Consider the following 21,729-nt stretch of genomic DNA (forward strand, 5'->3'; position numbering starts at 1 on the left):
AATTTAGACCACTACATTTTGGGATAATTTGTTACACAGCAATAAACAATGAATAGAGGTACCAAATTCTGTTCAAACTGTAGAAAGGATCAGTTGAATTTCTTAAATAATTTTATCCTTTTCCCATCCCCAACCCAGCCTAAGTAACAATGCACAGACAAAATCCCCACACTTAGCACTTGGAACATTTATACTTAAAACTTTCCCTGTGTGACTTTTGTCAAGAAATAAACCGTGAGTTGTTGTAAGCCTAAGGTTCTGTCAAAGCAACCAGGGTACGTTCTAACACAAGAAGCATGAAGTAATATATATTATTTTCATTCTTTATAGTATCAACGGAGATGTTATCTTTCCACTTCCAATGAGGGAAACTAAGCCATTAATAAAAAAATAGATTTCAGTCATATATTACATTCATAATTCAGCAATGGATTTATGAAATTTCCTCTTTTGGAAATCTCAAATAAGACATGTCCATTTGATAACATATATTAGCAGCAAGGCTACCTCAAGGAAGGAGATGCATAGAACCTCTGGAAGTCTTTCTCATCACTATGATTCTGAATTTTATACAAGGGAGAAGGGGAGGATTGAAATTTTGAGGAGGAGCATAGATAATTGTTTATGTATGAAGGAGCTTTGTAAAAACACTGCCCCTGGCCCAGCCATTGCCTTCCATAACCCTAGGGGGCAATTTCACCTGAGTCTATGTGGAATGCAGAAAAAATATTTTCATGTTTTTGCATAGTTAGGGCTTTCTGAGCAAAGAAAACTGGTACCTGGGTTAAAGGGCAAGTCTTGGAACTTAAAAGATGATTGAATAGTCAGAAACCTCAGAAGAGATTTAGAGGCTTCCCTCCTTGTGTGTTTACATTTCAAAGGGCATAAAAGGAGTCAGTTGTTTACATTTCAAACATCTGTCAATGCCAAGGTTTCTCTCCCTCTCTCTGGAGTGAAGCTTGTAGCCTATTTATACTCCCAGATTAATAATTTTGGATTTTCTCTTCAACAGTACACACCCCTATATATGCAGGATACCCTCTGGCTCTCATGGTGTTACCTGGGGGCTACTGTGTATAGAGAAGTAGTGCGGTTATTGTTGTAAGTATTAATAACTGTGATCTCTATTCCAGAAACCTTACCACTGTATTTGCTTTCAGGGTAAAATGAATATATATAGATATACTTACCACAAAAGGGAGGATGCACTCATGCTGATCTTGTAGCATGTATAAACTGAACAGGGACATGCGGCTGGGGCCCATCAAGCTGCAGGCTAGAGAGAAGAAGTTCTGCAGAGCCTCACAGAGGTTGGTGCAGATGTCAGCCCAGGACGGTAGAGCAATGTGCACAATGAGAAGCCGTGGAGGTTGCTGGTCAATCTGAGTGTGAGTGGAGGGCCCTTTACCAGTCGTTCGCCCAGGATGCATGGCAGCAAAACCAGAGGGGGAACTGTAGCCACCAGCTGGATATTCTTTACACCTATAGGGAAGGAAAGAGAAACCACTGGTTTTCAAACTGAATTATGCGTGCTCTGTTGAAATATAAAATACAAGTTGAGGGAAACAAATCCAGAAAGGAGTCAGATTGGGTACTAAAGCTTGTCCAGGCCATCCTTTTTTTTTTTTTTTTTGAGACAGAGTCTCGCTCAGTCACCAGGCTGGAGTGCAGTGGTGCGATCTCAGCTCACTGCAACCTCTGTCTCCCAGGTTCAGGCGATTCTCTTGCTTCAGCCTCCCGAGTAGCTGGATTACAAGCACGCGCCACCACACCTAGCTAATTTTTGTATTTTTAGAGATGGGGTTTCACCATGTTGGCCAGGATGGTCTTGATCTCTTGACCTCATGATCCGCCCGCCTTGGCCTCCCAAAGTGCTGGGATTACAGGCGTGAGCCACCGTACCCGGCCCAGGCCATCCTATTTTAACAGCTCCCAAGAGATCTAGATGTTTGCCTATAACGTAAGCCTGAAAATGCTTAGAGATGCTGGGTGGAACTAATCAAAAGTTACACCAAAAAACTCAAGCTTCTGTCTCAAAGTAAGCTATCTGCCCTCATAAACTTTGTTTCTTTATTAGCATTTATTGCACTCTATTACAATTTGTTTCTATGACTGCCTCTCCCACTATATTGTAAGCTTCCCAAGGGTAGAGAACCTGTCTTGTTGATTTTATTCATCAATGCCTAGCATATGTGTGTTTAGTACCTAACGAATAATTCTTAAAAATGAAAATATGACTACATTTCTCCTTGGTTAAAATTCTTTGGTTGTCTGAATCTCTTATAAGGTAAAATTTAAACCGTCTTTAAGACCTGTCATTACTTGATTGTTAGCCTCATTAGGAACTGTTCTTCACCTCAAGGTTTTCATGGAAACAATACTAAATATATTCACTTTAGTGCATTTGCTCATGCTGCTTCTCTGCCTCCAATACTCCTGGCTTCTTTCTCTACTGGCTACTTATACTTATCCCCAGGACTCAGATTAGGAAGTGAGAAAAAATGAGAACAAAGAACCAATACAAGGAATGAGAAAGGGACATCGTTACAAACGCTCAAAGGTGAAAAGGATTATAAGAGGACATAATGAATAGCTTCATGCTAATAAGTTTGATAAAGTGGGAAAATTCCTAGAAAAATGTATCTAACCAATACTAAAGAAATTTTAGAAACCTAAATAGTCTATAATCATTAAAGGAAATGTAATTGGTAATCAAATATCTTCCCACAAGAGGGTCAGATGATTTCACTGATGGGCTCCATCAAACTTGCAAAGACCAAGAATTTCAATTTTTTTTTTTTTTTTTTTTGTAGAGATGGGGTCTTGCCATGTTGCCCAAGATGGTCTCAAACTCCTGGGCTCAAGTGATCCATCTGCCTCGGCCTCCTGAAGTGCTGGGATTACAGGCGTGAGCCACTGTGCCCAGCCAAGAACTTCAATCTTAAACAAATTATTTTAAGAACAGAAGAAGCTACACTCCTCAGTTAATTTTTTTTTTTTTTAGATGGAGTTTCACTCTTGTTGCCCAGGCTGGAGTGCAATGGCACGATCTCGGCTCACTGTAACCTCCACCTCCCGGGTTCAAACGATTCTCCTGCTTCAGCCTCCCGAGTAGCTGGGATTACAGGCATGCGCCACCATGCCTGGCTAATTTTGTATTTTTAGTAGAGACAGGGTTTCTCCATGTTGGTCATGCTGGTCTCGAACTCCTGACCTCAGGTGATGCACCCGCCTCGGCCTCCCAAAGTGCTGGGATTACAAGCATGAGCCACGGCACCTGGCCTCCTCAATTAATTTTATGAGGTTAGCACAACCTTTGAAAGTGAAACCAGATAAAGGTGTAATAAGAAAAAAATTATAGGATAATCTCACCCATAAACTTGTAACAATTCTAAATAAAATATAGAGAAATTGAAACTAATAATATAAAAAAAGAATAACACAGCATGACCAAGTTGAGTTTATCCCAAGAACATAAGGTTGATATAACATTAGAATATCAATCACGTAATTCGTCACATTAAAAAAGTAAATGAGAAAAATGATATGATCATCCCAATAGATGCAAAAAAGCCTCTGTTTAAAACCCAGCATTTGTGCATGATAAAGACTGAGTAAGAACAGATGATGGGAATAATCTGATAAAATATATTTACAAAAAGAGAGATCAAACATCATTCTTCATGGTGATATGTTGAAAGCTTTCCATGTAAGACAAGGAGCATGCTATCATCACTTCTATTCAGCCTTATAGTGAAGGTAGTAATGAGGTAAGACAAATAAATAAAAGGCATTGCAATGGAAGAAAGAAAACTGTCATTGTGTGCCAATGATTGTGTATATAGAAAATCTAAAATAATCTACAGCTTTATAATTTTTCCCAAAAGATCTCCTTGTCCTTTGTCAAATTTTAGTCTTAGGGATCTGTTAATTTTTAAATATTAATTTACATTTCAAAGAACTATCGATGACAAAGTTTCTCTCCCTTTCTCATCTTTTTAAATTTCATTTTTAGTTTGTTGCTTATATATAGAAATATAGTTAATTTAAAAAAATCTTTTATAGAGATGGGGTCTTGCTATGTTGCCCAGGTTGGTCTTGAACTTCTGAGCTCAACCAATCCAACCAGCTCTGCCACCCAAAGTGCTGGGATTACAGGCATGAACCACTGTGCCCAGCTATAATTAATTTTTGTATATTGACTTTATATTTAATAAACTTGCTGCACTCTCTTACTAATTATAATAATTTATCTATAGAACTTTTTGGATTTTTTTGTTCTTAATCATATAATCTTTAAATAATCATATATACCAGGTTACATGAAAAAAGTCAGATCATAGCAGCCAAAAGACTATTAATAACAATCTTGTTCACAATTACCCAAAACTGAAAAAAACACAAATGTCAATCTACATTAAAATGGATAAATCATAGTATATTTCCACATACAGCAATGAAGATGAATGAACTACAGTTGCATGTGGCAACATGGATGATTCTAAGAAACATATTATTGAGTAAAAGCAGCAAGACACAAAGAATACATACACATGTAGCTTGATTTCATCTACATAGATTTTAAAAATAAGCAAAAGTAGTTATATTGTTTAGAGATGCATACACAGTGATAAAACCATAAAGAAAAGCAAAGAAATGATTATCACAAAAATGAGGCTACTAAAACTTAAAGTATAATAATAATAATAATAAAAAAAAGAAAAAAAAATGAGGCTAGTGATTTTCCCTAGGAAGGAATGAAGGCATTACGATGAGAAGAGACAAAAGAAGGGGGTCCTGAGTTGTCGGTAATGTTCTTTTTTTTTTTTTTTTTTTGAGACAGGGTCTCACTCCATCGCCCAGACTGGAGTGCAGCAGTGGCCCAATCTCAGCTCACTGCAACCTCCACCTCCCAGGCTCAAGTGATCCTCCCACCTCAGCCTCCTAAGTACCTGGCACTACAGGCATGCACCACAATGCCTCACTAATTTGTGTGTTTTTTTGGTAGAGACAGGGTTTTGCCATGTTGCCCAGGCTAGTCTCAAACTCCTGGGCTCAAGCGATCCTCCCACCTTGGCCTCCCAAAGTACTGGGATTACAGGGATGAGCCACCACTTCCAGCCTAATGTTCTATTTCTTGATCTTTATTGTGGATATTGGGTATTCACTTTCTACTATTAAACTATACATTCATGTTTTATGACATTTTCTGTATATATGTTATATTTAATAATAAAAATATTTCAAAAAGAACATTAGGACAATCAAAAGAAAACAAAAGAAATATGATAAAAAAATAGCTAAAAAATGTCCCCACCTCTGAGAACTAAAATCATTCTATATAATTGTTTTTAGCTAAAGAATGTAGGGAAAATTAAAGCTTATTTGATTTCCCCTGTGACCAATAGAAAGATAATTATGATAATTTTCAGAAACACTTTGGAATTTAGAATCTTTAAAAATGATCTAAGAATACATAGATAGGCCAGGCGCGGTGGCTCACGCCTGTAATCCCAGCACTTTGAGAAGCCGAGACGGGTGGATCACAAGGTCAGGAGACCAGCCTGACCAACATGGTAAAACCCTGTCTCTACTAAAAATACAAAAATTAGCCGGGCATGGTAGTGCGTGCTTGTAATCCCAGCTACTCAGGAGGCTGAGACAGGAGAATCGCTTGAACCCGGGAGGCGGAGGTTGCAGTGAGCCAAGATCGCACCATTGCACTCCAGCCTGGGTGACAGCGCGAGACTCCGTCTCAAAAAAAAAAAAAAACAAAAAAACATAGATAGATGTATTTCCCCAAATGAATCAGTGAAGTTATTCTCTTCAAACTTCCCTTTTTGAATAGTGGAAGTCAGCATTTGTTCATTCAACATTTTTAAAAATTGAGTTCCAATTATGTGCTGGATACAGCTAGAAAAATAAATGAATGAATATGCTAATCTGTTGAAAGTCATCTTGAACCAGAAATCCAAATCAATGACTAACGTATTTACCAAGGAAGCACATAACATATTTTTAAACTGTACTTTAAGTACATGGGGCCAATTTCTACATGGAATGCTGAACTTGAAGCTGACACAAAGAAATTCACACAAACAGGTAGTCAGAGGCCTTATTTAATGTATAATTAAATTTAATTATCCATCTCCATCTCTCACATCTGGAAACGCCATTTTAAAGTAGAGGCAGGGCAACCCGCTTAGGTCCCCTTCCACACTGTGGAAGCTTTGTTCTTTCGCTCTTTGCAATAAATCTTGCTGCTGCTCACTTTTTGGGTCCGCACTGCCTTTATGACCTGTAACACTCACTATGAAGGTCTGCAGCTTCGCTCCTGAGGCCAGCGAGACCACGAACCCACCGGGAGGAACGAACAACTCCACACACACCGCCTTGAGAGCTGTAACACTGACCGCAAAGGTCTGCAGCTTCACTCCTGAAGCCAGCAAGACCACGAACCCACCAGAAGGAAGAAACTCCAGACACATCCGAACATCAGAAGGAACAAACCCTGGCCACACCATCTTTAAGAACTGTAACACCGCGAGGGTCCACGGCTTCATTCTTGAAGTCAGCAAGACCAAGAACCCACCAATTCTGGACACAGTATTGCTGGGCCATAAGGCACATATGAGTTTAGTTTTGATAGTGAGGTAGGAGGCGGGACTCAATTCTGGAGGAAGGGCTTAAACCAGACCAAACTGAGGACGAGCTTAAACAGGGCCAGGGTGGAAGCAGCTTTCCATAAGACATGCCCACCAGTGTGCCATGTCAGTTTACCATTGCCATGGCAACACTCAGAAGTTACCATCCCTTTCTATGGCAATGACTCTATGACCTGGAAGTTACCATGCTTTTCCTAGAAATTTCTGCATCAACTCCCCCTTAATTTGCATGTAATTAAAAGTGGGTATAACTATGACTGCTGAACTACTTCTGAGCTGCTATTCTGGGCACACTGCCTATGGGCTAGACCTACTCCACAGTTGCAGTACCTCTGCTGCTGCTGTACACTGCTGCTTCAATAAAAGTTGCTGTTTAACACCACCAGCTCACCCTTGAAAAAAATAAAAATAAAAAAATAAAGTAGAGGCAGTCCTCATTTTGCATGGTTCCAGTATATAGAGTTCAGTTACTACAGTTTAATTAACACCAGTCCTCCAACAACACAGTTCAAATTTCAGTTACCATGGAATTAACTGTAATTATATAAAGTAGTATCTAGCTCTTTAGTTCATGAATTACTACATAGTTATCAGTATCAATAGTATAGTATACTGATACAGTGTACTGATATAATATAGTGATCAGTGCATCATGATCAGTAATTAATTATATCACTTCTTTCAAAGTCTGTTGGTGACCGGTCACTGCAGATCCGTTAGTCAGTTAAAGCACAGACAGAAGTGTGTAGTTGTGTCGTCTCCTTGTCTCCTAGTGATAAGCCCACGTGATGTTTTATAAAAACAAAAATTGAAAGAGGAAACTAGCCAATAAAAGGAGAAGCAAAGAAATAAAAAATGATAATGCCAAGAGTGAAATCTGAATCTAACATAAGTGGAGTTAAAGGAGAAACAGCTGACTGAGAGTGTTGACACTGCCTCCACTTGATAGACTCTAGAGAAGCAGCCAGAGGAATTTAGTGAAGGCAAACTTATCAACATACTTGAGGAAAGTCATTGTGATGAAAAGGATGAAGACATCCTACAGAAAAGGCCACTGGCAAAAAGCTTCATTATTAAAGAAACTTTCAGAGATATTTTACAAAATTGAAGGTACAAAGGATAAAATGTAGGAAACTGACCCAAACTTAGAAAGAAGTATGACAGTTTGCCAAGACACACAAAAAATGTTTGCTCTCTCATTAAGTTTTACTATACGAAGCAAACAAGTACTGTTCAAACTACTCTTGATAAGTTTTTTTTTCAACAAATAAAACACTTCAGCTCTCAATGTTTCTAATGTTTTAAGTTAGTGTATGAAATAGTTTTACTGTTTTACATTTACCTATAGTTAGTAAGAAAGTTTTAGTGTTTTGACAATTTTTCAAGGTTATAGAACAACTGTAATTTTTCCCATTGGTGTGTAAGATCTCTTTGAATGGTTTCAGCCTGCAGTCATTTTTCAATCCCACACTAATGTGCATTGGAAGACTGTATTTTAAATGAGGTAAGAGGCAGCCTCTCATCCTCAAACATCATCAATTCATTCATCTGATGTGTCTGGGCATAGTACTAAACAGGCTCTGACCTTATTTTGACCCTATACTCTCCACTTTTGCCAAGAACACTCGCTTAATGAATTCTCCCTGCAAACTGGTTAAAACTGGAACTGGGCCTTGAACCACCCAAAACCACCAAGTTATGCCCAAACTAAAAACCCTCCAATGACTTCCAATTACACCACTGGAAACAAAATCCAATCTCTTTACCCTGGCCCTAAAGTTCTGCTTGTGCCTTCTGCCCAACTCTCCATCCTCACACCAGACCCTCCCCTGCCCGCACCCCGGAAGATCCACCTCTCACAGATCGGCTTCTCGCTGTGTCTGCCTCTGCGGATGTTCTGTTCCGTGATGAGCTTTCTAGGTTAGGGCCCCTTTACAAGACCTCATTCACTTTCTTCAATGGTTCCCCCTCTGGCAGGGCCCCATTAAAGATTTCGTGGGCCCTAAGCACTTTCGTCTTCGTGGGCCCCTTCCTCCATTAAAAAAAGATTAAAAGAAGTTAATGGATTTTGTAGGCCCTAAAAATCTCATTTTCCCATCCTGATGTGAGGAAAAAATCAAAACACTTTCTTTGATTTCATGGGTTCACTTTAAACGAAATGAAAACATTCTCGTGGACTGGTGCGGTGGCTCACGCCTGTAATCCCAGCACTTTGGGAGGCCGAGGCAGGCGGATCACGAGGTCAGGAGTTCGAGACCAGCCTGGCCAACATAGTGAAACCACATCTCTGCTAAAAATATTAAAAAATTAGTCGGGCGTGGTGGCAGGAGCCTGTAATTCCAGCTGCTCGAGAGGCTGAGGCAGGAGAATCACTTGAACCCGGGAGGTGGAGGTTGCAGTGAGCCGAGATCACGCCATTGCACTCCAGCCTGGGCGACAAGAGTGAAACTCTGTCTCAAAAACAAAGCAAAACCAGAAGAAAAAAAAAATTCTCGTGGCCCCCCGAAGCCTCGTGGTCCCTCGGCATGGCGCCTACCGTGCCTGGCGGATCAGCAGCCCGGCCCTAGGGCCTGGGGGTCCCGCGGAGGAAGCTCCGGGCCCAGACTCCGCGCAGGCCTGGCCGCCCAGAACAGTATGCGGAGGGATGACTCCGGCAGCGATTTAGGAGCCTCTCTCTTGGCGTCAGTCTTGCCCCGGCACACGTCACGGCCAGCGCAGCCAACACCTGCCTTAGGACCGCCCGAGCTCGGCCCACGCCCAGCCTGCGAAGTGGTGCCGGCTGCTCTCGGGCTGCCCTCCCTCCCCGAGGCGTGGAGAAGCGTCCCTGTCTTCGGAAGACGGAGAGCCCCTCACCTGGTCCTCCCGGCTCTCGGCGTGCGCCCGCGCGTCCGGAGGCGCCCCCCTCAGGCCGGCGCGGCTGGGCGGGAGGCTCACTGCGGGCAAGGCGGGGCCCGGCCGCCTCAGGGTGGCGCTTGAGGAAAACGGTCTCCAAGTCCCGAGATGCCCTGAGAACAGTCCTTCTTTGTCTCTTAGGTAGAATTTTGTCTATTTGTTGGATATACTGTGCTAAACCTGACATTTTTTCTTTTTCTACCCCTTCCCATGAAACATCCCAGTAGCGCCCCCACCGACCGTGTTCTTGGTTTTGACTTTTCCCTTCCGCATCATTTCTCCTTCAGCCAGTCGCTATTTTGTTCACTAAACATCTGTGGTGGGCACATTATGTGCCACGCATTGTGCTAGGATTGGAGTACAGTGGATGTACAGACAATGGTCCCTGCCCTCATGGAAGTTATAGCTACCTTCAGAAAGTTCTTTTTTAAGTCTTTTCAAACTCCTATATTCCAAGAGGGTCTGTCCCTGTCTTCATACTCATTCTCGCTTGCTTGAGGTTGATTCCGATAGTCCCTCTGACGAACTCCAGGTGGGGTAGGAGCGTCCTGGTCCCTAACAGTTGGTTGGTCTGGGTCTTCAACTCTGTCTGGTTAAAAAAGAATTCTCTGAATTAGTCCACAGGAGAGGGAAAGATAATGCTAGTTCCAAGCTAGAAATGTACAAGCAGTTTTCCTTGTTTTCTTTATTATTATTATTGTTATTTTCTCAGTTCATTGCCTAGATGCAGGTTGGGGGGGGTGGGGCAATATTTCAATGAATGGCACAGGATAGGTTAGATGTTTCAACAGGAAAAGAGTTGCCTGCTTGTATTCTAGTCCCACTAAACCATTTTGCTCCTATCAACTGTTCCTCAGGTAAGAACAGAACTATTTAACCTACGTCCTTTTTTAAACACTATAATCTGATATACAATAGAGTTCCTGTGTTTCAGTTTAAAGGGTAGCTTCTCAACAGCTCTTTCCCCCCAAATAGTCCAAATTAGCCTTCCTGTCTCTAATCTCCAGATTATCGTTTCCACTGATGTTAGAATTGTCCTTGTAAAAATGTTTTGATCATATCATTCTTTGTCTTAAAAATGGCTTATGTTTCCTTTTCGGTTAGAGGGTCCATTATAACTGACCCCACCTACCTTACTAGGCTGAGCCCAAAATTAGCTGTCTTACTCCCCTTTGTGTTGCTATACCAGAATACCACAGAACAAATAATTTATAAATAAAGGAAATGTATTCTTAAATTCTGGAGGGTAGGAATTCCAAGGTTAAGAATCCCACGTCTAGTGAGGGCATTTTTTCTGTGTCATCCCATGGCAGAAGGCAGAAGGGCAAGGGGTACAAAAGAGCAAGATAGCAACAGGGAGCTGAACTCACTTTTACAACAAACCCACTCTCTCAATAACTAACTCACTTCCAAGATAATGACATTAATTCATTTATGGGGGCAGAGCCCTTATTGCCTAATCACCTTTTATTAGGCCCCACCTCTGAACACTATTCCATTGGGTATTAAGTTTCCAGCAAATGACCTCTGGGGGACACATTCAAACTTGAGCACTAGCCTCACTCCAAACCATACCACCCATTGCTCCTACCTACTATTAATTTCTTTCTGTACCCTCTATAGCATTTATTAAAAATATGCAAAGAACTGTACCAGAAATGGGGACTATGACATAAGAATTGTTTTCTGAGGGCAACAAACTATAATGGTCATGAGAAAGTACCTTGCATACTTTAAACTACAAGGAGTGTAACTGACCAAGGGCATCAGCTGCTGCCTTAGAAATCTACTGCCATGACTGGGCGCAGTGGTTCATGCCTGTAATCCCAGCACTTTGGGACGCCGAGGCGGGTGGATCACCTGAGGTCGGGAGTTCGGGACCAGTCTGACCAACATGGAGAAACCCCATCTCTACTAAAAATACAAAATTAGCCGGGCATGGTGGTGCATGCCTGTAATCCCAGCTACTCGGGAGGCTGAGGCAGGAGAATCACTTGAACCCGGGAGGCGGAGGTTGCGGTGAGCCGAGATTGTGCCACTGCACTCCAGCCTGGGCAACAAGAGCAAAAACTCCGTCTCAAAAAAATAAATAAATAAATAAAAATAAATCTACTGCCACATTTGTGTGGAGGCCATCTTCCCAGCCACCGACTGAATGTGGTGGAGATACTAAAGCAGACCCATTCCTGGGAAACACTGCACTCCTCACACAGCACTCCTCTAATGGGCAGCATCGGCTTGATGATTCCCCAACAGTCTTGCTGAACTATACTCCAGTATGGAGTATAGTATGTGGAAGAGGAGTGGCAAAGATGAAGCAGGAGAGATAGGCAAAGGGCCAGAACATACACGACCTGTGGACTATATTAAAGATTTCGGATCTTATCTCATAGCAAAGGCGGGGTGGGCTGGAATGGGGAGATAAACTGAAGTGTTTAAGCAGAAGAGTGACATGATCTGATTTGTGTACTGGAGAGAACGTTCTCCCTGCCTTCCCTGCCTTAAAAGGAATGGATTGGGGGCTGAAATTGGGGTGGTGGCAGCAAGGCATAGGGACAAGACTAAAATAGGAAGTAGCCCGGGCAAGAGAAGATAGTTGTTTGAATTAGGGTGTTGGTAAAGGGGATGCAGAGATGTGGGAGGAAATACTTAGGAGTTAAAATTAACAGGCCTTTATGATTGATTTGATTGATTAGGAGGAATCCAAAATGACAGGGCCTAGAACACAGTAGGCATTCCATGAATACTTACTGAATAAACGAATGCAAAGTCTCTTGCTTAGACAGCTGGAAAGACAGTAGTGCTACGTATAAAGATGGGGAACATTGGTTTTAGCATCCACACAATTACCAGGATGCTATGAGGATAGGGATGATAGTTCAGTTTTGGACATATTGAAATCAAGGTGCCTGTGGTTACACCGTGTGGAAATGTCCACTAGGCACTTGGATGTGTGTGTCAGAAGCTGAAGAGAAAGATATGGCCTGGAAATGTAGATTTAGAAAATCATTATTAACTAGTATGAATGAGACTACATAGAACAGTGATTTTTTTTTTCAAAGTGGGGATCTCAACTCATTAATGAACAGTAAAATCAATTTAGTGGGCTGCAACCAGCGTTTAAAAAAATGGAATAGAATAAAATGCAACATGATAGGAAAAAAATGAGAATTTAGCTCCTGAAGTAAAGGTAAATATAATGTAAGTATGACTTTGTTAAAAATTTAACTCACTAATATGTACATTGGGTACATGAATGCATGTACTTACTTAAGTGCGATTAGGTTGCACAATAACCTCTTATTGTATGTTTTGTGAAAAAAATTGAAAAAATATTAAAAAAATCAAAAGACAAAATAACCAATAAATCATGTTCAGAAAAGGGACTAAGGCCTAGACTAGACTGCTGAGAAGCAGCTTAGGAAAGGCATATAGCGGTGCTAGAGGAAGAAACTCAGACGGGGGCAGGGGTTCCATTGTTGTGTTGAGGTTGGTTTTAGAAAGAAGATTTCAGAGAGAAGATTTGAAGTACTGATCCCAAATGCCTGATTTTCCCTCCAGGCTAAGCAATTTGAATTCAGGGACCATGGCTTTTTTTTTTTTTTTTTTTGGCAGGCTAGAGTGCAATGGTGTGATCGTAGCTCCCTGCAGCCTTGAACTCCTGGGCTCAAGTGATCCTCCTGCCTCAGTCTCCCGAGTAGCTGGGACTACAGATGTGTGCCACCAGGCCTTGCTATTATTATTATTTTGCAGAGACAGGGTCTCGCTATGTTGACCTGTCTGGTCTCAAACTCGTCTTCAAGTGATCCTCCTGCCTCGGCCTCCCAAAGTGCTAGGATTACAGGCATGAGCCACCATGCCCAGCCAAGGGACCATGTCTTAATCTTCTTATCTCTAGTACTTAGTAAAATGCCTGGCACATAGTAGGCCCTTAATAACTGTTGAAAGAATAAACTAGAACTAGTACTTGCACTTTAGAAAGATTATCCTGATGGCAGTCTGGAAGGGGAGGGATTGGAGGCAAGGTTTTTGTTTTTTAAATGAAATTATCACACAGTCCAGGTGAATGATGATGATGTCCTGAACTATGATGACAATGGAAAGAAAAGGATGGATTTAAGTTATTTTTTAGTCAGATTTATAAGGACATAGTGATTTCTTATATATGGGTGTGGTAGCTAGTCTCCAAGAAAGGAGGCTGAAATCCTTGTATTCCCAGTGAAATCCCTATACCACCTGGTGAAGTCCCCTTCCACAGTGCATCAGGGCTGGCCTGTGTGACAAGTAGAATATGGCCGAGTGATTGTGTGTTACTTCTGAGGCTAGGTCACAAATATATCATTTGCTCTTTTGCCTTGTTCTTTTGGATCACTTGCTCTGAGAAAGTCACCCCATTTTGTGAAGACATTCAAGCAACCCCATGGAGAAATTCATGTGGAGAACAACCTACTTACTTCCGACAGCCACTACCAATTTGGCAGGCATGGAAGTCAGCCATCTTGGAAGTGGATCCTCAGCCCCAGGCAAGCCTTCAGTGGACTGCTGCTCCATTTGATATCTGGACTGTAATCTTGTGAGAGACTGGAAGACAGACCACCTAGCTAAACTACTCCTAAATTTCTGACGCAGAGAGACTGTGAGAGATAATAAAAGTTTATTCCAAATGTCTGATTTTCCCTCTAGGCTAAGCAATTTGAATTCAGGGACCATGTCTTTGTTTTAAGCCACCAAATTCTGAGGTTAATTTGTTACATTTGTTTTGCAGCCTAGATAACTAATACAATGGGGGTGAAAGAGGAGAAAGCAAAGACTACCTACTAAGTGCAGACTAAGTGCTTGAAGAAGGAGCTAGGGTTGGGATGGAGGAGATAGTGAGTTATGCTCAGGACCTATGCTTGCCTTGTTCGTAGGATATCCAAGTGGATATGCCCATAGGCAGTCTTTGTTCCTCGCCCTCAAAGGCCTACCAACCCTAGAAGACTCAGTTCAAATGTCACCTCTTCTGTGAGGCCTTCCTGATTTCCTCTGGCAAAACCTGGCCCTTCTGCACACTTATTGCACGTTATTATAGCAAACGTGCATTGCTTTGTATTGCAATTACCTATTTGCAGTTATTTGTTTACATTTGGAAGCCCCATTACAGTGTGAACTCCCTAGGGCAAGGGCCCTGATTTTTAGTATTTTCTGTATAATCGTGTGTGTGTGTGTGTGTGTGTGTGTGTGCGCGCGCGCGTTACACTGTGCCTGCCCAGCACATAGGCAGCCGTCCTTAAATGCTTGCAAAGTATTAATTTTGAGAAACTTGGTGCGTGTATCCACGTCCTCTTATTAGTAAGTTTTCCTTATTAGTACAGCTATGGGCATTTGAGTTTTTGGAGTGGCCAGAGCAAACTCGCCACTCGAGGTCCTTGAGTGGCAGCCCCAGCGCACTTCCGAGGCAGAACTCCCACCTTCACCTGGGTCTAGCTCCGCCTCTGCCTGGGTTAGGACTCGCCTCCCCTCAGCCCCGCCTTCACTCAATCCCGATTGGCTGGAGGAAGAAGAAGGCCCGACCATTGGCCCCTTTTTGAGGGGGCGGAGCCGGGCGGTGTTTCATCCCTCAGCCTCAGGCCGAGCCGGACCGAGCCGAGAGGACCCGAGTGGGGCCGAGGCCGGTAGCCCGGGGGCCCTGAGCAGAGGCTGTAGCTTGCGCCGCACTCGCGGCCAGGCGGAGCCAAAGATGCCGGCCTCTGCTGCGCAGCCCCGCCCGGGTCCCGGGCAGCCTACAGCCTCGCCCTTCCCGCTGCTGCTGCTGGCGGTGCTGAGCGGCCTGGTATCCGGCCGCGTCCCCCGCTCGGTGCCCAGAACCTCGCTTCCCATCTCTGGTAAGGCGCGGGCGCCCACGCCCTCAGCCCTTCGCGCCCACACCCACACCCACCTGCTCCTCAGACCGCGCGGCCGGACCCGGGCCTCTTAGCCTGGTGTATGGCGTTCCACGCCGCCCACGCCCCGCCGGGACCGGGGCGAGACCCTCGCGTTTCACCGCATCCTCTCTGCATCCCTCCCGCGCCCCCCCTCCAGCCCCTCATCCCCAGCCCGGGCCTCGCGCCTCGGCTCCCAAGACACGCCCAGGCTGTCCCAGCGGGCCCTATTCCCAGAGCTGCAGGAGCGTCCAGTCCTCACCGTGCAGACTGGTACACTGAGGCCCAGAGCTCGGGTGGGGGCTGCCCGAGGTCGTTCATTTCGAAGTTCCGTCTCCCTTAGTCACCTGTTTCCACGCACATACACCTGGGTCCATCATTCCAGCTTGACGCCCACTCTGCTTTCAGACCCATCAGTCTTTCATTCTACTCCAGCTTTCCATTCCGATCCCCAGGTCAGCATTTCCATCTTCTCCAATTCATTTCCCTATCAATTCTACACATCATCCGAGCCTCTTGGACCTTCTGACAGCCCTAATCTTCCTAACCCTCTTCCCGCTCCCCTGACATCTCTGACAGCAGCTCCCATTCTCCCATTATTGGATCCACGTTAACTCTCCTAACTTCCTCAGTGTTCCTTGCTGCCTCTGCCCATTCCCTACGTTGAATATTGGTAAACCATTCAATGTGTTGATGTAAAGTTCTGCTTAAATGATTTTTCAAGTCTTCAGAAGGAAAAATAGAGGAGGGGGATATGATCCTTTGAAAAGATGTGGAAGAAGCTAGGAGACGTCACAAGGTTAAAAGTGATCATTGGGGCGATTCACTTTTTAGACTGCTGAGGTGGGTATGAGCATGGCCATGGACCTTGTTGTCTTCTCAGTGGGCATTGAGTGTTATTAGCACCTTGGGCAGACAGAACCAGTGAAGCCAAGGGTACAACCTGTTGGCAACAACTCTGGACTGGTTAATAGTAGTTTAGAGTTTAAACTCAGACTAGTGCCATATAGGGATGCTGTGATTCCAGAAGGCGAAGTTGTGGCCAGAGCCTGGGGTTTCAGTTTGCACCCGAGCAATAGCCACAAAGTAAGTTGAGATTGCCAGGCTGGGTTGATGTCCAGGCATCCAGAGATGTCTAGATGGCAAGCAAGGTGAAGCAGAGTTGAGGATATGAGGGGAAGTTAGGTGATCCAGGGCTTATACTAAGCATGAGAGAGTGGGCAAGATACAGCACAGAGGTAAGTATGGGTGTGGGAGGATGGAGTGGGCGGGACTCACATCAGCACACCTAGGAATGAATGGGTTGGTGTCCATTCTGCCGTCTTGAGGGTACTGAGCAGAGGAAACAGGTAGAGCAGAGCTGTATTGGTGCAAGGGTGGGGTCCCCAGAACTACAGGTTGAGCTAGGAAGATAAATTCATGCCAACTTATTCCAATCTTTAAATAAATATTTTGAATGCTGATATGAGGTTTAGATTTTTTTTTTTTTGAAACGGAGTCTTGCTCTGTCACCCAGGCTGGTGTGCAGTGGCGTGATCTTGGCTCACTGCAACCTCTACCTCCTGGGTTCAAGCAATTCTCCTGCCTCAGCCTCCCAAATAGCTGGGATTACAGGCATGCGCCACCATGCCTGGCTAATTTTTTGTATTTTTAGTAGAGACGGGATTTCACCGTGTTGGCCAGGCTGGTCTCAAACTCTTGACCTCAAGTGATCCACCCACCTCAGCCTCCCAAAGTGCTGGGATTACAGGCGTGAGCAACCGTGTCCAGCTAGTGCTCTATTTTTATAGAAAAAGCATACTTACCCACTGGATTGTGTGCTAAATATTCTGGCCTCATCTATCTCTGGTTCACTTGTCAAGGCTCTGTTTCTCCCCCATGGCTGCTAAATAAATGGTACTTGGAAGAAAACAAAAATTGGCCCCTTTGGTTTTGCTCTTGTGGACTCGACCCTTAGGAAGCGATGGCTAACATCACTCTCCTCTCTTCCTGCCAGAGGCTGACTCCTATCTCACCCGGTTCGCTGTCCCTCACACATACAATTACTCTGTTCTCCTTGTGGATCCTGCCTCCCACACACTTTATGTTGGCGCCCGGGACACCATCTTCGCTTTATCCCTGCCCTTCTCAGGGGAGAGACCCCGCAGGGTGAGAGACAAGAGAGGGAAGGGCCCCTGACCCCGTAGCATGTGATTAAATCTATGATTTTATGAGTGTGTGTGTGTGAGGGATTTCATAATAACTAAAGATGTAACAGCAGGGGTAGTAGGAGGGGGTGAGTTGGGAGACATGGGGGGAGATCATCCGCTTTGTTTTCTTAGCTAAGAGTATGGTGGGTCAAGGTGACTGGGGAGGATATGAAGGAGGTTCATGATGATGGGGAGGAGACTATAGTGACCAGGTTTCAGGTGACAATGGGCAGAGGGATCATAAAAATTACAATACTCTAGGGAAACACCTTTCAAACTTTTTTTGACCATTATTATATACAGTTTGAGCATCCCTAATCTAAAAATCTGAAATTCAAAATACTCCCAAATCTGAAACTTTTTGTGTGCCAACATGGCACTCAAAGGAAATGCTCATTGGAGCATTTTGGGTTTTGGATTTTCAAATTAGGGATGCTCAACCAGTATGTATTCTGCGAATATCCCCAAATCTGAAAAAATCTGAAATGTAAAACACTTCTGATCACAAGCAATTCAGATAAGGGATACTCAATCTATACTGTGTATTGTGGCCCAGTACACAATTGTGTACTGAAAGAAACCTTTCTTGAAACAATATCTACCTCTTATATGTGATACATTTTGATATATTCTATTTCATTAAAAATGATGGTCATGATTTCAGAATTGATTTTATTACTCATTAATGGGTGGGGATCTCCATTTGAAAAACAGTGCTCTAGGGGGACTTTTGAAGTTCCCAAATTGATGGAGGTTATAGAACAGTTTAATATCCTCTAACATTGAGGAAGTTTGATGTTAGGGGAATCTGGGTGAAATGATCACTTCTCCTTTCTCAGATTGACTGGATGGTTCCTGAGGCTCACAGACAGAACTGTAGGAAGAAAGGCAAGAAAGAGGTAGGTGTAAATCTGAGCCCTGTCTTGAGTGTCAGTTGAGACCTTGGCCCAGCCCTGACTCTCAGTCCTCCTGTAATGTTCCCATCCCAGTGGGCCCAGGCAGAGACTCTAACACCATGCCATCACCCATCATCTCTGATCCCAAAGCTTCATCTGACTGTCCTGACGTTACCTTACCCTTCCTCGTACCTGCTGCTTCTGATTCTTTCTAACCATCTCTGACCCCCAGGACGAATGTCACAATTTTGTCCAGATTCTCGCCATTGCCAATGCCTCTCACCTCCTCACTTGTGGCACCTTCGCTTTTGATCCGAAGTGCGGGGTTATTGTGAGTGACGGGTGGGAGGAGAGGGAGAGGGTGCCTGCACCAGTGAGAGTTACTTGGGGTGGTGGTGGGAGGATGGGAAGGGTTTTCTGTGAGCGACCATGATGGGGGCATGGTCAAGGCAACCATTGTGCATGATAAGCATTGGGTGTAGGGGCTGTCCTCATGGGATGAGGGTATGTGTAAGCCACTGAGGGAGGGAAAGGGAGGTTGTCTGGAGAGGGTAAGGTATACAAAGTGTAAAGAGAGACGTAGTGGGATAGTTAAGGAAGTTAGGGATGCTGGTTGGGCTGGGGAAACAAGAAATCCAGGCAGAGACTTCAGAAACCAGAAACTCATGTTTCCCTTGCCCTGTGTATGCTTTGTCCAGGCAGCCTGGGTCCATTTCTTAATTAGTGCAGCCCATTGCCTGTTTCTTCCTTTCATAGCATGTGACTGTCTCTTACCACCTTCTCCTACTTCCACTGCCAACCTCATTGTGTATGGGCTGTGACTGTCTCCTCTCATGGCTTCTGATGTCAATTCCACTAATGTAATATCTGCTGGCCCCATATTCTGGATCTTGCCTTCAGGGTGGGCATTCTGTCAGTCATGTTTTCTTATAGATCCTGTTTATTGCTGCTGAAGGCCTGGACATCACCAGCCTCAAACACAGGCAGGCTTGGGACATGTGTATCCGTAATCACATCTAGGCTAGTCATAATCTTTGGGACTGATGACTGTTTCTGAACTCTCAGCTTTTCCCATCTGTTACACAGTAGTCAGCATTGGTCTTTTGGCAGCTCACATTTGTGACAAGCCCCTGGGGTGAATCAGAAGCCTCACATATCCTTTATATCCAGTGGCTTCTCTTTCTGCTCTGTAGAGCAATAGGAGGTAGTATAACTGCTCCCTTTTTTGACCTAATCCTTAACTGTAGATCTTGTCTTGACTCTTCTGCAGTCTTGACTCTTCTCAGTAATCGTTGCCACCTGGATCAAGTCAGTGTGTATCTCTAAACCCCTCTTTGTTACATACCACCCTCATATCTCTGGCTTAGGATGCTAATCATAATCGTATGCATGATTGCTCCAGTTAGTCCCCCTGGGCTGCCTTGGGGTGGGTTGGACTTATGTTGAGTCCTTTTCATAATGCAGGTGATACAGGCTCCCTACCAGCATCTGGATAGCTCCTTCATTCTGGAAAGGTTCCCAGTTCAGGGTGTTGATGAAAATCTCTGTATTCTCTCAGGTAACATTGAGGTCTAATTTCCCTACAGTTCTCCTTAAGTTTATAAGGTAGCAGTGGTACTGCCATTGCCATATTTGTCCTTTTCCATTCTGCCAGGCTTGGGGATCCCATGGGTATGAATCCCAGAGCCATGGCTTATAGACAGTGTGATTGTTCTAAGTTGGTCTCTTAGGGCCTTTAATTCTTCCTTGTTTCTCTGAGGTGGGACTCTAGTGGTTGTTACATAAGGTATCTAGACAGAAAATGTTCTTTCTGGACATACCTGTCAGGATTGGTGTGACTTGGATACCTATCTCTTCTTGAGGAACATCAGCAATGAAGAGTGAAGCCAGGGGTCTGTGTCTTGATCTCCCAAGAATTCAGCTCTTTTCCTGAAACCTCCTGTCTAGCAGGCTTATGAAATGAGGGCCCATCCTTTGGTCAAGGCTTGTTTGAAGGAGAATATAGAGACTAGCCGCAAGAGGTCAGCTCTGGTAACCCTTTGAGCCACATCCTGTCTGCTCTGTAGACGTTTTGAAAGTTCTCTTCTGCCTTAACCTGTCTTATCCTACTACCCAGCAGCCCCAGTCTGCTTGACCAAGTTCTTCCTTTATCCTCACTGCTGAACCTCTCGTGTCCTAGACTGATGACTTTGAGACTGTATATAAACAATTATCTGAGAGCTTTGTTCCAGACATAGCAACTTGCTCAAAGTTGATTGTGGAGAAATGAAGGTTCTTACAAAAAGGAAGTTCAAGCATTGGACCTAAGGGCTCCCACTGTGAAGTGCTGTCCTTCAGTGATAGCTCATTGGACATTGGAGGAAAATATCATAATTTGTTTTGTTGAGGGACCTCCAGCAGTTAACAGAGAAAAATGTCAGACTTCTAACAACAACAACAACAAACAACAACAGTGACAACCATTCAATTGAGTGTCTGCTCTGATGAAGACTTGGTATTAGGTATTTTACATTAAGGATTAAGTTTAATTCTTATCACCACATCATGATATTTAGGTATTATTTCCATTTTACAAATAATGAAACTGAAGTTCAGAGAAATTAAGTATTGTGTCTACGATTGAATAGCTAGCAGAGGCAGAACCAAAATTTAAACCTGTGTTTGTCTCTGGCTCTGTTCCACTATCCTGTCCCTTTGTCTAGCCTGCAGCCCGGAAGACCTTATCTGTCTTCAATTTCTTGTGGCATTTGATGTGTTTCATGTACTAGGAACCATCTTTCTTTTCTTTCCTTTTTTTCTTAGCCACCTGGGAAAGGTCCTTTCTATGCCTTAAACTCCTCTTGGCCGAGGCCAAAGGACCGGTTCCAACCCATAGCTCAGAGAGAGCCTTCCTGTCCAGCTCCGGCTTTCAGCTTCAGGGACTTTGCTTTACCACAGCTGATTTCCAGAGACTATGCTGCTGATTAACACAATGATGATACAATGAAGAATCTCAACATTCAGATAGATAATATAGTGGAGTGGTCATGTCTCTTTCAGACCCGAGTTAAATGTCATTTTGACCATGCAATAATCATAACCTATCTAGTTAATAGGAGGCTCACTTCCTCAAAGGTTAGAAACCTGGATGATATGATGATGCTGCTGGGGAAAACTGAAAAAGAACTAGTTTCAACATATTGAGTTT

The 21,729-nt window shown here is 43.7% G+C and overlaps 2 protein-coding genes across 3 annotated transcripts in view; one reads left to right on the top strand and one right to left on the bottom strand.

The window, feature by feature from the left end:
* Window positions 1-9,260, bottom strand: part of M1AP (meiosis 1 associated protein) — a 92,585-nt gene extending 83,325 nt beyond the window's left edge. Inside the window, exons 1-2 of the mRNA XM_003268710.2 lie at window positions 9,202-9,260; window positions 1,191-1,482 (exon numbers count right to left, since the gene is read on the bottom strand). Coding sequence (XP_003268758.1) covers window positions 1,191-1,430 — 240 coding nt within the window. The 5' untranslated portion in view covers window positions 1,431-1,482; window positions 9,202-9,260. The remainder of the gene's footprint in view (window positions 1-1,190; window positions 1,483-9,201) is intronic.
* A 5,873-nt stretch (window positions 9,261-15,133) lies between these two features.
* The window catches only part of SEMA4F (ssemaphorin 4F), a 29,949-nt gene continuing 23,353 nt past the window's right edge, over window positions 15,134-21,729 (top strand). Inside the window, exons 1-4 of one of the 2 annotated variants that reach the window (XM_030827609.1) lie at window positions 15,134-15,421; window positions 17,454-17,605; window positions 18,486-18,545; window positions 18,775-18,873. In XM_030827609.1, the coding sequence (XP_030683469.1) occupies window positions 15,277-15,421; window positions 17,454-17,605; window positions 18,486-18,545; window positions 18,775-18,873 (456 nt within the window). In that variant the 5' untranslated portion in view covers window positions 15,134-15,276. Of the gene's footprint in view, window positions 15,422-15,714; window positions 16,301-17,453; window positions 17,606-18,485; window positions 18,546-18,774; window positions 18,874-21,729 lie in introns of those variants that run through there. The other variant, XM_030827610.1, reaches the window with a different exon arrangement.

Source organism: Nomascus leucogenys, chromosome 14, assembly GCF_006542625.1.
Source record: "Nomascus leucogenys isolate Asia chromosome 14, Asia_NLE_v1, whole genome shotgun sequence".
In the NCBI taxonomy this organism is placed as follows: Eukaryota; Metazoa; Chordata; class Mammalia; order Primates; family Hylobatidae; genus Nomascus; species Nomascus leucogenys.